We start from the raw sequence: 18,540 nt of genomic DNA, 5'->3' as shown, positions 1-18,540 counted from the left end.
AATGAGAAAAGCACAGCATATTTGAGCTGTCCATTTTATAGGGATCATATACTCACGTTAATAAGTTCATAATCAACGATTTATCACGATCAATAATGTATCATGAAGCAATCCTGAATCTCACTTGTAACCAAAAAAATACTTAGGAACTCAGTGATGGTTTTTAGTGACCAGAGATCAGGGAAAGGTATAGCAAAGTTCATATATGTTAAATAAGCAATCTCTCTGTGATGGTTGGGGAGGACTCATTGTGCCCCTCAAAGGTCTGACTGTGAATAAACTTTTTTGCATATGGGATCCCCCACTATACATGGATTCAGTCCCTTTTTTGTTTCTACTCCTGGTTATTATCTTTCTGGATCTGTTTCTCTCATACCTTCATACAGCCTCCTAATCAAATTTCTTGCATCTGTCATTTCATGCTGTTGAATATCCTACTCTCATATGCACCCTGAAGCTCCCAATGTGTTTCACCGGCAATGTCCTTCACTAGTTCTCATCCTACCTTTTCAGCAATTTTCAATTTGTTCATATGGGTACCTCCGTGTGCCAAACAAACCCTATCACCTGTGAAGTCCCCCTGAGTTCAATACTTTCTCCTCTCGTCTTCAACCTCTACAATAGAGCTTGGAGCCCTATTCAAAGCTCTACATGAAAGTCTCCTCTGCATCAGACATTCAACACCTATAACTCCAGATCTGGATGTCCAATACTTATCCGAAGGTCAAACAATAAAGATAGAATTCATTATATTTGCCAAGAACAATAAACAAGAAGCAGTACAAAATGTGGTTTAATGACATGAACATTGATGGCTTCAGACCCCATCTTTTACTGAATGCTAAATCACTGGGACTCACCAACTTCACCTTCGAGGAACTCATTGTCAGAAAAAACAAAGAAGTTCTAGTACCAGCTGACTCTTCTAAAGAAAGTGAAAGGCTTTTCTCCCAGGAACCAATTGCGTACAAGTCCTTGTACTCCTGCATCAGGATGGCAGTACCTTCCTGCTGCATGTCCTCCCAGACTCCACACTAGCACCTCTTAAGGGTATCCTTTATGCCACAGCGAGCCTCATTCAGGACCCAAAGAAATATGATAACATCATCCCATCCTTTTGGTACTCCATCGGCTAGTCATTCCGATCCCCATCACCTTCATAAACAGCTGCATCATTACAAAGCATTCATGCAAATACTCCCTCTTATTTTGGAGACAAGCTCACCACCTCTGGTGGTTATTAGCACACCCACAGAAAGGAAACCATAAAGCTACAGGCTAAGAAGTGTAAAAAATAAAAAACAAAGCAACAGGCCTTTTTCACCTAGGCACCCAGAATCTGGAACACATCAATGCATCTATCAGGAGGGCCCCAACCCTGCTCCAATTTAGGAAAGAATTGAATACTGACCTCTTTGAAGAATACTACTTCACAATGCATTAACCATCCACAACCCAGCTACCTTTCCTAACACTTGTTGACTGTATGCTTGTCTTTGACCCGGTACAGCACTCTACAGCCCTTTGGACACGTTTGTGCTACAGAAACACCATATATCTATAAATACACACATATATAACCACTTTTCACCAAGCGTTTGTGTGAGTCCTTGGCTTGTAAAATACATTGGATGCCTCCCTTTGCTACTGCAAGCAAAAGCACTACTAGAGCTTTATCACTATCTATTTGCCTTTGTTTCCTCTCATGTATACAGAGAAGGAAATTCAGGTCTAGGTAAATTTCCCATAAAGCTTCATAGCTCATCCACAGCCTACGTTGAAGAACCTTGTATGTGGAGCAACGCCAGATGTTAAGTAGGACAGTCAGTCATTTTATAATAGTGAAGGAATTTATTATTTCTCCCTGTCAATCTAGTGCATTGTTTTGTAAAAGTAAAGGATTTCCTCATATTCTCTGCAAATGTTTTGTTTTTATGAGCCTAAGTTTAGAGCATATGGGCAGAACTCTAAGAAATATCAAAGCCTGGGTCTAATCTAATTCCTCCAATAGCTCCCCTCCCTTCCCCAACATCGCCCCTATCTACGGATAGTTTGCTATTAAACCCATTATAGCTGTGCATTGTGTTGTCTAAGGCATGGCTGAGACATTCGAACATTACAATCTATTGGAGATTGTTCTGGGATAGAATCTCCTGTGTGTGTCAATATGTGTATGCTGTTAAAAGCCATACATTGATCTATGTGAGACAGTGTTGGAAGGTGGATTATTAGTAGGGTTAAGAAAACACCTACCACTAGCAATACAGCCAATAAAGCTATATAAGTTCCAGTCAAGGTCTCAATACATTATTCCCTTGCCTAACCCTTGGTAGCTACCAACGAGCAAGCAGCTTAATTTAAGAGAAAGGTGTGTGAAGCATTTAAAAACACCAACACATTAAATAGGGAGGACACAACACACAATAAAAATCCACAACCAATTTATAATTATAGGAAATATAGTATGATTAAAATGACACCAAAGGGACTGAAATCCAATATAGGGGACTGGAGATTTGCATTTTTAAAGAATAAACACTTTCTAGTGCAAAAAACATATAGCGCCAACTTTGGATATCTGGTAACACCTGACAGGGACAAACTCAAAGTTTGAGGCCAATTTGATGGAGCCCTGGTTGGATACACTAAGCGGGAGACCCGATCAAAATGTTACCTTCACACTTAGAAACTTTTCTGGAGGATTTTTTATAGTTGTCGAGCGAGGCTCCTCTTCAGTAGGCATCAGCGGCTCAGCTCAGCTTGAGGCCTCTGTAAAATTCAGCTGGAGATCCTGAAATCCAGGCCGGGTCGCGCTTTGATGTCCTGACTTTTGTCGATCAGTCGGTTAACTTATCAAGCTTTTTCCAAAGGTTGCTCCAAACTTCTCCAAATGCCTGGAACTTCTTCCTGAATTTCCTCTTGAGGGTTTAACGTGTCCAAATCACAAATCCAAGTTCTGCTGTGAGATGGTCCTTGGAAGTTTGGGACTCTAATTCCCACAATGCACCTAACAAATCCTCAAAAGTCCGCTTGAGAAACTTCAGGAAGGGTACTTCTTGGGGGAGATGGTGCAGGTGAGCTCTGTTAACCTGTTGCTTTCAGGGTGTCCACTCCTTAATCCTTTATGAAGCAAAGCAAAGTCCTTAGGGCTGTAGTTACCAGTGTGCAGCAGGAGCAGTCCTTCAGAGTGCAATGTTTTGGAGTGCAGACCAGGGTTCCAACATGTTAATCCTTCTACACCATGTATTTTCAGGCAGAAGATCTGAGTTGCTATGCAGCTCTCACATATTTATCCAATATTCTGGGGCGAGAAGCAGGGGAGCAGCCTCGATCAATGGAGTACAGAGTGCCACCCAAAAGCATGACAGCTTCCTACAAAGTGTGGCATATTCTTGTCCCACAAAGCACTGCACTTTAAAATTAATGTTGGAAAAGTGTCTGTCCTTGGGAGTACAAGCTAGCTAACCCAACCTACTGGTGTGGCTGATTTCCATTAACACTCCCTTCCCAGACCTCTGCACATTGTATTCCTGGGGCTCCCATCTGGCTGTGGGATACAGGAAGAAGGAGTAGGCCTGGCTGGCCTTTCTTACTGTCCTGCTCTCTTTGGAACCCAGTTTGACTCACTCAGCCCCCTTCCTGGCCTGTTTCCTGCAGCTGCAGAGCTCCCCCAGCAGATAACCTTGGTCTCTATGCAGGCCAGTTATCACCTCATCAAAGCAGTTCGGCCAAGCCTGTTAAGGGCTGGCCAATCAGGAGACACTGTCAGAAGGTTTGATTTTGGCTCACAGAAAAAACGGTTCAATAACTTCCTTTCCGTATTAGTTATGACACATTCAACAGTGGCACATTGTTGGATTTGTCATTACCAATCTTTAAAGTCCTTGAAATATTTTTTTTAGCTCACTCCAGTAAATAGTTACACTGTATTACAGTATCCCCACGTTAGCCTATGGACAAAAAAGTGCTACAATGGGGAAACATGAAATTAGGTGTTTTTCCTTCACTAGGGCTTATAAAACATATTTTAAACTGTCCCTGGTATTCATTCCATGGCACCCTACCTTGGGGAGGCCTTAGGGTTGACATATTTGTAAAAATAGGATAGTTTAATACTTTGGAAGTGTCTTTAAATCCAAAGTTGAATTTGCATGTAATTTCAGTTTAAAAGCAGCTTGCAAAGCAGGGCTGATTTTCAAAATGACAGCAGGCAACACAGCAGTGCACAATTAAGTGCCTCAAAGCTGTTGGGCCTCTAAACCTACATACCCTACAATATACTCGGGACTTACAAGTGGGTTATCAGTGCCAATTGCAATTATCATATACTGTTTTAATCAGATCATTGGCCGCCCTGTGCCTGGTTAATAGAGCCCAGGGCACAGTCAGTCAGTTACCACCAGTATCAGTCAAGGGTGATCAGGGCAAATAGTATTATTTCTCACAGACAGTCTATCTCCCACTACCTGGAGTTACTCCACTATTCTTCAGCTATGTATTTTCGCTGATCATCTGGTTTAATAGGGGTCAGAAGCAAATACTATGAGTGAGATGAAATTGCTTTAAAGAGCTAGCCACTACCTCGAAGTACAGCCTCCAGCCATGGATAATCACAAATGCAAACAAGCACACCAATCAGGTATTGGTGTTTGACTCATTCATCTGGCCAGATGGCATCATTTTAATTTGAAAGTGTCCCCCTGGAATGAAGATTTCAAACCAGTGCACTCCTTAGTTAATGGACTCTGTCGATATCCAGTGATAAAGTCAAAGTTATCGCTAGATCCTAATGCTTCAATTACCTAAGTAACAAGTCCCACTGCAATATTCTAGGGAACTGAGAACCCCCTTAATTACACCCAGGCCTAGCATCGGGGCAACATCATTCAGAGATAGCTGCTTAAGCCCATAGAGGGCAATGTTCATGTGATGCACCAGTCATATAAGTAAACATTGTTTGAGTTTAACAAATAAAATACATTTAAGAACTGCTTGAGGGCCTGATTCACAAACTCCGTTTTGTAGTACATTGCGTAGTTCTGCAAAACGTACTACAAAGTGCTACTGACAAACTGCACTTTTGTAGTAACTTACACTTTTGTAGTGACTTATACATTTGTGGTAAGGCCTTATGTCCATTATTGTCTACTTGAGAGTGTTGCTGTGGCAGTGGTTGGCCATGTGTAGTGTTGGACTTACTACAAAAGTGTAAGTTACGACCAAAGTTCAGTTTGTTAATACTGAAAAGTACTTAAGGTACCCAGAAGTAAAAACGTACTCAAACAGCTAAGTTACTTTTGTGAATACAGGCACACGTCTGCATTGAGACTACAGTTCTTCGATTGCAGTGGTTATATAATGGATGATTCAAAGTGGAAACAAACACACAAGATGCATTAATGTTATTTCCTCAATCTGGACAGTCATTTGCAGGGAACACATGCCTTCATGGCAAGCTTTCGATAAATTTGTTAGTCTTCCTCAAAAGGATTATAATTTGCCGCTACGGCTTTCACTAAGGCAATCAAGAGCAATGACACCATAGATTTTAAATGCAGTCTTTGGGCCTGATTCATAAAGGTAACTTACACTTGTGAGTAAATAACATGGGTAATTTACTCATACACTTTTGAGTAAATGTACTACTTTTTGACTATACTCCTAATGTAAAGTTACTCAAAAGCTTTAGAGTAAACTCCCTCTATAAATTGTCAAAATTGTAAGTTACACCAGTGGAGTAAATTTATAATTGGATTTCGTGAATAGCCAAAAAGTAGTAAGCTTAGTAATCTTACTCAAAAGTATATATTTCACCAAAGTGTAAGTTACCTTTTTGAATCAGGCCTGTGGTATTTAAGTTCTCTAGTCGAGGACTCATACCTGTATGTTGCACATATTAATGAGAAAAAAAAATCACTTGGTTTGTTCCAGGTTATATAAGAAATCAGCTCAAAAGGGTGTTTCCGGTATCCCTACAATTTTTGCAGGATTTCAGGGTCAGAACTATTCAGATCTTCTATATTTACTCATTTATTTATTTGGGATTTTCTACTTATTTATTAATAAATTATTAATTTATTTATTTGCGTTTTTTCTATTTTGTGTATTTGTTTGTTTGTTTACTTGTTTTCTTTATTTATTTAAGAACCTTGCCAGGTGGTCTTGCACCGCTTACAAAACCTCCGCTCAAAGTGTCAAAGTCCCTAATTCAGTTCACAGGTCCGTCGTGTGCCATTTGACACAGAGAGTCATTGATTCAGTCATTTGGATCTTTATTTCCCAGCACAGCCGAGTGTAAGGGTTACTCCTTTAGACATGGAGTAATGAGGAATTGATTCTGCTCACATGAACATGAATGGGTTTTTTGTAGCTTAATTGCTGCTGCACTATGTGTGAAGTCGCTAGACGTAAAGTAGATTCTTGCATTCATGTATTTTTGTTTCCATGTAAGATTCACAACAATTACAAACATTTTATCCAAACATCATACTAAGAATATTAGCAGCAATAATAATATTAACGATAATAATAATAGCGATAACAATCTTTACAATGGAAAAATATAATATTCATAATAATCATAACACTAATAACAATAATAATAATAAACAAACATGACAATAATTCACATTTGATATAAACAAAAACATTCTTAAGACAAGTAGAACAATTTAGAACCATTCCAGTTGTTACAATATCTTTAACAATTCATTGATTGTGGCAATAAGATGGCAGCTAAGTAATCCAATTGGCAAGTAAATTTGGGGGCTGATTACGATGTCGGTCAAAAAGGCTCCGAATGGCATTCAGTTTGTCTTTCTGTCCAATGGGGTGCCTGCCACAGGGTGCATGATTTTCCGCACCCACCACTTTTTTCAATGGGAGCCTGTATAGTCGGTCGGAACATAGACTCCCATTGAAGACAATGGGAGTCTGACTGAACTGTGTTTGGAACCATCGTAATCGGTTGGTCGTATTCGGTGACCGAGCCGGTTAGAATGTTTTCCGACTGACATCGTAATGAGGTCTTTAGTGTTTAGGGTCCAAACACTAAAAATGAAATTTGTAGTCCTTCTTTTTATGGCTAATACCTGCACAGTGAGCAAAAACACAGACTAGAATGCGGTCAGGGTGGTTACCAGTGGCTGAAATTAATAGAAGCATTACTCCGATCACCTTTTATTTTTCCTAAGTGAGAGGCTCAAAGTGTGACTGCATGCTCACTGTGTCATAGGAATCAAGCTACACCTCTAAGGTGAGGCCAAACTAGGCCACAAACCATCTCGGATTTCTTTGTTTCCCATGTGGAGACAGTCTGTCCTGTTATTTTGGGCTGCTCACCCCTAATGGAGCAGGAACACATCTGATGTGCATGTGGCTTGTTCCTTTATATGATAGCTTAGTGGGTAAGAAAACAATGGGATGAAATGCGCTCATGATTGATTACCAGGGGCTCAGATTAATTAAAACATTCCACACATCACTTTGTTGTTTTTTAAATAACCTCAGAGGTGTAAAATGTGGGCATAAGGGTCATAGATAAATTAAGGGCAAAAAGATAATAGTCCGATGTTGAGAATGTTTGAGTGGTTTCAAGTAAACAGCACTTCATTTGGGGGCATGAGTAACACTTTGTGTAGATTGCTGGTTGATTGGTGAGTAGTGTCTTGGTGAGAGGTTGAGAAAGATCCTGAGTGGGACTTTCAAGGGTAGGCATAATAATCAGAGGCAAGGCTACTCAATGTTTAGGGCAAAGAGAATTAACATAATAGGTGTATGGTTGAAGGCATAAGTATAATGGAGTTGATGGTATATGTGACTGAAACAGTAGTATGTTTGGGGAAGTGGATGAGTTGGTGATTGTGAGTGAGTAAGGGGTACACATGTTGAAAGCAGCAGCAGCCAGCACAGGTAAGCGCAATGGGGTGGTGAGGTGTGGGTGGGGCAGGATGGCAGGGGGTAGTCAACAGACAATAGAATAGGGAAAATTAAATAAATAAAACCTATTCCGTCATCTGTCGACTCTCCCCCCTTGCCCTGATCCACTGCACTTACCGGTACTGGCCCTGACTGCTAGTGTGTACAAAAGTGATGGTGAAAAGTAAACATAAGTGAATGACTGAGTATTGACAATTGTATGTAGCAGAGCATATACTGATAAAGGATGAGCTACTATATTCGGACAAGGAAATTGTTGGTCTACATACATACCCAAAAAGCCCGTACATAAACAAATACTGCTCATATATAAAATCCCAAGTTATATGTGCCTACTAGCCTCTTCGTAAATTATTGCATGCCCCATGCAGTTACAGACTATTTAGCTTAAAAACACACCGTTTTTATCTGCAAGTCACAATTCATCTGGAAGATGCAGGTGCAAGTAGCTTTAAAGCCACATTTACAAAACCAAAGGGTCTCGCTATTTTTGAAAATCACATTTGCATGCCCTAGAAAATTGGCAATCCACACTTTTCTGGTGAAGACAGAAGTACTTTAAGAAATGACAAGAGGTCCTTTGAGGCACTAAGTTATGATATTGGTAACAATAGTTTCCCAAGCAGCTGAAACTGCTTGTAATTTGACCTAAATAGAAGTTTGAGTCTGGGCTGAAACATGGCTCTGTACGTCAATAAGGAAAAAGCCCAGGATTACACACATCATTACGTTGAAACTTCAAAATAGAGATGCATGGACTACGTAGCAGGTAGAAAATTATGACCACAGATATCTTTTGTTTATGTTTCATTCCATATTAATCTATAGCACTCATTTTAACAAATTTAAGCTTTTGATATTTTGCCCAATGAAGCAGTATGTGCACATCACAAAAAATAATACCAATAGTCTACCAATATGTGGTTTCTGCTGTTCATTAAATATATTAATCTGCAGCGTGGCTTTGTCTTCTGCTAAATAAGTATGAAGAAGCGGAAATGGAAGGGCGATGAACTAGCAAAGATGGAGGATTTAGGAAACCAAGAAGGCTTTGTAATCAAAATCCAAAACACTGAAAAGCAAGCAGATCTTGCTGGGGCGAAGGCAAGGCAGAGGCGTGTGGTGGTATTAATGGTAGCATAAGTGTGGAGCTCACCATACCAGACCAGTGTTTCATTTGATGCCAACTGTGTCGTTGTGCTGTGTGTTATACTACTGGCCAAAAAGTACTCCTTTTCCCTTCCCATTCCAATAGAGGTGGTGTATAATCGTGGCGTATCATTGGTTCTGCATAATCATTCAAGGAGATGCTAGACGTTCCAGAAGGGGTAATTTTTGGTTTGTAGTATGCAATAGGGAGGCTCTATCCCTTCACCCTTGCATTAGAGGATCTGTCTACCCTTTAGGGGATGGTTGTCTCTACCTCATGACCCCTTATATTGTTCTACACAGTGCTGTGTGTTAGGCCAGGCACCATGCTTTCACAACAGCAGTCTGCACAGGGAATGCACTCAGATTCCCTTATAAATTGCACCAGGAACTTCCTCGCACATTTTCTGTTGTTTTGCCCAAGCTAAAGTGGCAACCTCTAAGGAAGGTGCAGGCATCCTGGGAGCAGGCCCTCCGCTCCCCTGGTTCCTCAGGACAGCAGCAGTCGTCGACACCGCACACTGATGCCTCAGTGATAAGCAGCACTGATGCGCATAGAGGCTGGGTGTTCAAGGACACTTGAAAGTGCTAAGAACGTTGCTCCATTCAGCCTCTGCGAAGGGAAAGAACCACTGGCAAGGCAGTATAATCGGGATGAATGGTACATGATTTCCCGCTCCAGTGGCAGCTGACTTGGAGGACTCAGAAAGTCCCTGCAGGGGAATGACATTGTGACCCCCACCTTGTCCTGGGACAGTAACACTGCATCATACCCACCTGCCCATTCCAAGCTCACAACAGCATCCTGGTGGCAGAGGTGTGTGGAAGAGGTAGCCTCTAGACAGAAAGCAGTAGCTGAGCATGATGAACAATGTACTTTGCTTTCCTGCCTCCACCGTCTATCACTTGAAGGAGGATGCAAGCAAACTAATTACTGATCAGTCTCACCAATGTGAAATGCAACATTATAATATGTGAACATCCTCGATATGCTGTGGGTTGTACTGAATTGTGAGGGATAACCCATCGATCCAATGTTGAAAGGAGGCTCACCTAAAGAGACAATGGCTAAAGAGAGTGGACCTAAAACTCTTCTCTGGGTGTTTATGTTATGAGCTGTGCTGGGTATGTATTGTGTATCTGTGGAGTATGTAATGTGTGTGTGGGGGTAACATCACGTCTTGCCAGGCAGCTTAAACTGCCAGTAGCAAGACCTAAGAAATACTGAGGCACAATCAGAAAATGAAGAGACCATGTCAGTGTTTCTAAGGTAATATAGGGGCATATTACCAAGGGCCTTATCGCCGCTTTAGCGGGAATTTTTCCCGCTAAAGCGGCGATAATTGTATCGCCCTATTACCTAGCTGTCGCTAACACCAGTTAGCGACAGCTAGTAGGAGATAGCGGGCATTTCGGTGCCCACTTTGCATGTCAGCGATAATTATCGCTAATGACATGCAAAGTGGGCGTGCCAAGATGTTAGCGACTGGAAACAGTCGCTAACATCTCTATCTCCTATTACCAACTTTTGGAAATAATCGCGCTAAGTGCGATTATCTCCAAAAGCTAACGCCTGCCCAGAGCTGTTCTTAGCCATGTTATCCAATGGTAGGTGGATAACATGGCTAAGAGCATTTGCTCGGTAATACATGAATATCGCTGACTTTACAGCGATATTCATGCATTTCGGCCGATTTTTATCGCTTAGGAGATAAACCTTGATAATAGCAAGGCTCCTAAGCGATAAAAATCGGCGGAGCTCGGCGATATTAATATTGCCGCTAAACCAACATAGCTATAATCATCGCTAGTTGTTGGTAATATGCCCCAAAGTTTTAGAATTCTGCCACCCCTTGATATAACTAGTGAATCAATTCACAAATATTATGTTGCATTGACCATATTGAGCATTCATTGAAAATGTATCTAAAAATTGTCCAGTTTAATCTGTACTAAATGCATCCGCTGTGCTGAAAAAGCAAAGTGCATCTGCCGAGCTAGGTTGGGCGCCGTGCTGGTTTGAGTCATTGTGCATGCGTGTCTTGTCCTGCATCCTTCTGATGCCACCGTCGGCGCTGGTGTCTCCAAAGGTCAGAGTGTTTTACTAGAGGGGGTACAAGTTAACATGAACGCGTGAGTCTCCAGGGCACTTGCCAGTGTTCAGAGAAGCATCCTCGCTAATCATCAAGCAAACTCACTGGGATGAAATGCAACCTCTTCCTCACAACCAAAGAATATTGCGTGCAAACGATCCGACTGCCACTTTAAGATGGGATTTGTCCACGTTTCACCAACATTTAAAGAAAACTAAACTGTAGCTGGTTACCAATAAGACACAAATTAAAAAATAGTAAAAAGTAAATGTCTATTTGGGAACATTTGCAAAAAGTCTTGGAGAGCAAATACTATTTAACGGGATGGATGCGGTGTAAATTCTATTTGTTTGCACTATTTAACACATAGAGCAATCAGGTAACCTTGTTTGACTTTTTTTTAAATCAAATTATGCCATTTGCTTCAGAAAAATGTATCCATGAAATGACAATGCAAAACTAGTATACACAAGAGTTACAAAAATGTTTTTCTAAGGAAATCAGAAAGAAATAGTGCAATAAGCAAGAGCTGAGAGACTTTCCGAGGTTAGGAATGTCTCTCAGCTCTTGCTTATTGCACTATTTATTTCTGATTTTCTAAGAAAATCATTTTTTAACTTGTAAGATAAACAGCAATTCAAATCTTATATAGGAGGTTAAAAAAAAGTATTTCCGGTCCTTCGTTATCTAGACTGTGCAGATGGTGTTTGTTCCCTGTGTTTTAAGTAGCGCTCAGTGATGTTATATGGTGCGGAGTTATTTAAAATTGCTTTGCGACCCTCTTTTGGACACTTTTCTTAGACGAGAGGAGATTGGCAGGTAAGGTGCAATTTGTAGGTCAGAGCTGTAAAAAATGTATTAGCATAAGATTCTATATATGGTTAGATGTGAGACAAATACGTGTTGTTTTTTCTCCTTCCTGCAATCTATGTTCTTAGCAAGTGATATGGAAGAGGCTTGTACTATCACACCTTTACATGAGTTTTACTTTCATTTTGTTATTTTGCATTGAGATCTAGCCCTTTGCCATTTTCAGAACACTGTGCAAACAGGTGGAATCACTGAATGTAGCTGGACATGGTTGGCCACTTTATGTTCCCCCGGATCTTAATTGAAGAACGGGCAAGGGTGAGGGACTGAGTCCTGGTCTGGGTTGCACCAGGGGCGGCTCCTCCGCTAAGGCAGCGTAGCGTATCCCCACTGCTTTAAGGCAGTGCAGAGGAAAAAGAAAATGATAAGAAAGAAACACATTATTATCATTTCCTTTTTCTGTTCCTATATGCGCAGAGGGGTGGGACTGGCCAGAGCAGGGACTAGGGGTGGAGTGGTTTGCCCACTCAAAGTGAGCATGAACGTTTGACTGGCTGTTTTGCACCGGCCAAAAATTCATGCGCACTTTGCATGTTCCCCACCAGGCTGCATTACACAGCCTGGTGGGGAACATTCAAAGGCTACCTCTCCCCATCTGAGCACTGAACCACGGCGCTCAGATGTGATTGGCTTACGGGAACTTAGGGGAACCACTTGTGATTGGCTTGGGGACCCTCGGATCTGTGCGCTTGACCTGCGACGCGGAGACCGGAGAGGCAGTGGCTGGCAGCTGGAGCAGCAGGTAAGTTTTAATTTTGTTAATTTTTTTATTTTCTACCCCATCCCCCCACACCTCCCTTTGTCCCCACACGCCCTACCCTACAGGCCACCACTTAGCTGCACCACAGCCTTTTCCCAAAGTGATTATACTGCTGGCTGGAATTTCTGACTAGTGAAATTGGGTCCAGTGTTCCCACACCTGGAAAATCTAAATGCAGTAACACTGGCCTGTGGAATTCCGCACAGAAATTCCACTCCAAACAACTTATAATCAGGGAAAAAGTGTACAAAGTCAAATTGGATAACAAATATGTGAAGAACCGCAAAAACCCACTTACTGTGTATCGGCGGCGGGGGAACCGCCCAAGCCTTCCATACCTTTCATACGTAGTAAAAGGAGACACAGGAGCCTTCGTCTGCAGGAGGAACCCAGATTTATTCAAATAGCCCGGGCTATGGAACAGAGTCCCAAGCTCGTCAGAAACAAGACAGAGGAGGCTGCTGCTTTACTCCGCAGCTTACAAGCCTTTTATACTTTTTCATTCCAGTCTTTTGGCTGTTAGTTCATTGTTCAATCAGGGCAGTGTTTGCAGTTGATAACCAGATCCAGACGTTGTTTGTAGATGGCGACCTGGTCAAGGCTTGGTACACAAATCATTGCTGACTTGGCTTTAACAAGGCTCAGTCTTTCAGGTCATTGCTCAATCACCTTGATCAAGGCCCGGTCTTTCAAGTCATTGTTTATTCACCCAGATCAAGGCCCAGCAGTCAGACCATTGTCCAGATAACCTGATCACGGTGTCAAGGATGTTTACCAGGCTGAGAGCAGGAGATGGAAAACAAATCATTTACTCAGGGTGTGAGTGTCTTGTGGCTTTCAGTTGAACTGCAAAGAACAGGAGGGTTGGGTGTCCAACAGTTCCTGGGCAGAAATGCAGGCTGCAAGATGGCTGTTGTTGTGTTAGTTAGTTTTACCTCAGGCATCAGCAGAAACAACCAGGTGGGTTGTGTGGAAGTGTTTGACACAAGATGGCAATGAAAAAGCAATGGAGTCCCGGTACAAATGATGCCGATCAAAAGAACACTTTTCCTCATATGTATAATGATCAAATTACAGTGGGGCCTATTATGAAAGTTTTTCAACCATAAACAAATGTTTATTGTTGAAATATTATATAAATCTCTTTCGATATATAGTATATTTACAACGGCAGAAATCTACACCATACCAGGACCTCTACCTTAATAAATCCTACTCAAGGAGTTGGACGTGGGCGTTACAAGTTGTGGTTTGCGTTAGAACTTTGGATACTCCCACAAACATTTATTTGGGAGCATTCACACATTTCGATCTGACTCCTTTCTACCTTGGAAATGGTCATAGATTTGACTCTAGTGAAGAGCTGGAGTAGTGAAAGACTTGAGGATGGGATGTGAATTGACCAACCAACATTTGGTGTGGTGTAGAGGAAGACTTTTCTTCATGGGGGAACATAACTCCCTCAGAGATTAAAAAACTGTGCCTTTGCACAGGGTACTTTGTTCTCACTGTGTAGAATTCTATGCCATGTAAAAAATTGCACCGCTTATGGGGTAGGTTACGTGGCATTCCTTGTTTTATGCCTGAAATACTTCACCTGGTGCAGCATTCCAGGCATACTACTGTGAATGTTGGTGAGTGGGAGAAAATGCAAACTTTCATTTTTTGAGACTATGGTTTAATGTTCTGTTTCCTTTTTTTTTATTTCTGGTCAGGCATCTTCTCAAATGTGTTTAAAAGTCAACAATTGTTTTTTTAATTACTGAAAAAGTGGTACACACGTTCAACTATAGTCATCCATCTTATACAATGCTTAATCCATTGTGGTTAAGTATCCTATTGTTAATCAGTCGAACTTGGTAGACTTCAGTCCTAAGACACTAAAGATGTCCACCTTTCTTCTATGGACGTATCAAACATAAAGCATTGAACAATTTCATGCATATTCATGTGCATATGCAACCTCTTGTCTTGTTCCGAATTGTTGGCTCTTGTGAGCAACAGGAGGTCACTGTTAGCTTTGAAACCTAAAATTGTAAAAACTAGCAGAATAGAGTACTGCCCTTACTCTTTTATTCAAGAAATCCTTACACCCTTGTTAGAAATGGGGTTTCTGGTTGGCAGAGGTATGCACTGTGTCCAAGCAGGAACCACCACTCTAGTCAGGGTAAGATAGATACAATCTAAAAGACAACTTGTGCTCACCATTTGGTAGCTTTGCACAGAGCAGTCAGGCTTATCTAAGATACAATGTGTAAATTATTTGTGCAACACCCACAGTAACACAATGAAAATACCTTAAAAAAACTCCACACAAGTTTATAAAATAGATTATATATTTTATGAGTTAAACAAGCTCAAAATTACAAAAATCCAATAGGTAGAACCGAAGTTATGAATTTTTAAAGATTAAATCCAAATATCGTGCTTAGAGTTATAAAGTGCCAACCAGTGACATCAGGTTACGCTGGGCCGGGCTAAACCCAAAGTTCAGGCCGAGCGATGGAGGGCAGGCTGTCTACAAGATTCACACAGGTCTTACTGGGATGGAGGAAGAGTTGATGTCGAGGACCCCAATGCGAGGAGCGGAGGAAGCAGTGCAGTTTGTCGTTGTCAAAACTCACAGTCTGTCAAAGCAATATCGCCGGGCGATGTGTTGGTTCCGATAGGTGCAAAGTCGTGAATGCATGGGTTCTCCTAGGTCAGCACAGAAACAAGCACTTCCAAAGGTCCAGGACAGGATTGTCACCACTTGGCAAGGCAGAACTCACAGATGGCAGAGTCCAGGTGCTGTTTCATGATAGGAGAAAGTCTTTGATAGCCCTGAGACATGAGAACAGAGAGCAAACCAGCAAGCCGTGGAGTCACTCTTGGTTCAAGTGAGAAGGATCCAGTTCTTTCCTCGGCAGGGGAGAGGGAAGCAAGCAGTTGCCAACAGCCAGCACATCAGAGCAGAAAAGTAGATCTTCCAGAGCAGCATTCCAGCAGAGGGGTAGCCCTTGTAGCAGCACAGCAGTCCTTTTTCCTGACAGGGTTCTTCACACGTCCAGTAGTGTACTGCCTTAGTAGGCTCAGAGACCCAGTACGTAACCCAGTTGTGTCTTTGAAGTGTGGGTGATTTCAAAGAAGGGCCTTTGAAGTGCACACAGAGCCTTTCTTCCCAGGCCTGGCTCCAGGCTGTCAGTACTGGGTAATCATTCCTTTGTGTAGGAAACAGTACACAGCCTATTCAGGTGTAAGTGTCAGCACCCTCTCCCTTCCTGTTCAGGAAGAGACATCAGAATGCAGATGAGTATGCAGACACACCTAACCTTCATGTTTTTGTGGCTGTCTAGAGGGAATGCACAAAGTGTAGCAGTCATCCACCTCAGCCATATATTGGAGACAGGCTGTAGGCACACAGAGCAGTATGAGCAGAGAAATGCCCACTTTCTAAAAGTGACACTAAAATAGTATGTTAAATCCAACTTTAGCAGTAAAGAGGCTTTATCAATACAATTCCAAAGATATACAACATGATGAAGTTACTCCTTTACAATCAGGAATTACAACTTAGAACTGTATTAAGGAATTCTCAATGTTAACCTATAAGAGGAGTAGGCCTCATAGTAGTGAAAAGCGAATGTGGGTGTTTGTCACTACCAGGACATGCAAAAAATAACAGTACATGTACTACCTTTTACTTACACGACATCCTGCCCTATGTGCTACCTAGCGCCTACCTAAGGAGTGACCTATATGTAATAAAAGGGGAGTTTAAGGCATGATAAGTAGTTTTAAATACCAAGTTGAACTGGCAGTAAACTGCACACACAGGGCCTTCAATGGCAGGTCTGAGACAGATTTAAATGCCTATGTGTGTGGGTGCCACAACCAGTGCTGCAGGCCCACTAGTAGCAATTAGGTTACAGGCCCTGGGTATATGGTATACCACTTCACAAGGGACTTACAAGCAAACTAAAATATGACAATTGTGTATACACCAATGTTATCATGTTTAGGGGAGAAACACATCATCTTTAGCAGTGGTCAGCAGTTGTAAAGTGCTCAGACTCCTAAGGCCAACAAACAAAATCAGCAAAAAGAGGAGGTAAGCAGGCAAAACGTTTGGGGGTACACCACCCTAAGATGACAGGTCAAACAACCCTGCTCCCGATTCCTCTACTAACACCTACCTGCACACTGTCTTTCATTTTTTTTAAAATGGGTATCTCCGTTGCATCTCCTAGTCCTTATTCTCCCCTTGCACCATATTGGTTTTTACAATACCCAATCCCATACCCACCCTTCCCTATCCGCTCTGATGCACATAATGTCCTTGCCCCTTGTCTTTTTTTTCCCAGTGTAGCCACTCGTCCCCTACCACCTTTTCGCTCCCCCTTTTTTCTTTTCTTGCTCGCCTTATTTTCTTTTGGTTCTTTACCTTCAGTTTAAATTTTTTTGTTTATGCAAGGCATGGGATTCAAACTCGGGATCCATGATCCTAATGGAGGTCCAGTATACATTTTCCGAGAAAATTCTTCGGAGTTTCATGGAAAATGTATCTTCTTATCATGAAATTTGCTCAAAATAGAGTTTTGTTACCCTCATTTTTATTAGGAAAAGATCTCTACTTTGAGGATTTCCCATAATGACACAATGCTGCACCAGCTGATAAGGCTCAGCCAGCCAATTTAGCTCATCTGAGCTAGGGATCACAGAGCAAAAGCTGGGATAAGTACAGTAGGAAGGCTGATAACCTTTCGAATATGTTTGAAGAACTGTTGCACCCCTAACCCCAGAAGACATTATTAGTCAAACAGAGTGATAGTCCCTGAAGCTAGTGCAACTTGACTGCTTAGGGACTCTACAACACGGATTTCTGATGTCCATTAGACTCGTCATTTTGCAGATAATTTTGGCTTTAGTGGATAGAGAGCATGGATAGTATATACAGATTACAGTTGCGGTGGTTGAGTAATTGTTATGGATTTATATATGCCTGTTGCTAATAACATTCATCAGCTAAACCACTCAACAATGGTTTAGCTGATACCAAGAACCTACCTGTTGACTCATGTAATGCCTTCAGTATTGGAAATGGACTGTAAAATAACATGTTCAAAACAGTTTCCTCATGTGCCAAATGTTGGAGAATTTTCAACAGTTTCAAATGTTTATTTTATGCCATATTAAAAAAGTGAAATTCTAGTGATGAATGGCAGAAGCATGGTGGAAGTGTTGCATAGTTTAATTAACTTTGCTATTATTGGGCTAATTTATTGCTTAAATTCTCTGTCTTTTTCTGTAGGTCTTTCTTAAAAGTGATCGTGTTGCCCGGATGGTACAGAGCGGTGGCTGCTCTGCTAACGACTCACGCGAAGTGTTTAAAAAGCATATTGAGAAGAGGGTGCGCAGTCTACCTGAGATAGATGGTCTAAGCAAGGAGACTGTGCTGAGTTCATGGATGGCAAAGTTCGATGCCATCTACCGCGGCGAAGAGGATCCACGCAAACAGCAAGCTAGGATGACAGCAAGCGCTGCTTCAGAACTCATCCTCAGCAAGGAGCAGCTCTATGAAATGTTCCAGCAGATCCTGGGGATCAAGAAGTTTGAGCATCAACTGCTTTATAATGCTTGCCAGGTAGGACACCTAGCATGATTCTCTAGAGGGGCTTTGCTCTTCACTCACTAGTGAATTATTTATCAAAACCAAGACAAAAAATGCTGTGCCTTGCTATATTCTGATTA

The 18,540-nt window shown here is 41.7% G+C and overlaps 1 protein-coding gene across 14 annotated transcripts in view; it reads left to right on the top strand.

Moving 5' to 3' along the window:
• Positions 1-18,540, top strand: part of CADPS (calcium dependent secretion activator) — a 1,592,252-nt gene that overhangs the window by 340,289 nt on the left and 1,233,423 nt on the right. For all 14 annotated transcript variants that reach the window (XM_078661538.1, XM_078661533.1, XM_078661537.1 and 11 more), the window contains exon 3: positions 18,101-18,433. In XM_078661538.1, coding sequence (XP_078517664.1) covers positions 18,101-18,433 — 333 coding nt within the window. The remainder of the gene's footprint in view (positions 1-18,100; positions 18,434-18,540) is intronic.

Source organism: Lissotriton helveticus, chromosome 9 (genome assembly GCF_964261635.1).
Source record: "Lissotriton helveticus chromosome 9, aLisHel1.1, whole genome shotgun sequence".
In the NCBI taxonomy this organism is placed as follows: domain Eukaryota; kingdom Metazoa; phylum Chordata; class Amphibia; order Caudata; family Salamandridae; genus Lissotriton; species Lissotriton helveticus.
Note: the sequence above shows the minus strand (reverse complement) of the source record. Positions and strands in the feature narration are given on the sequence as shown.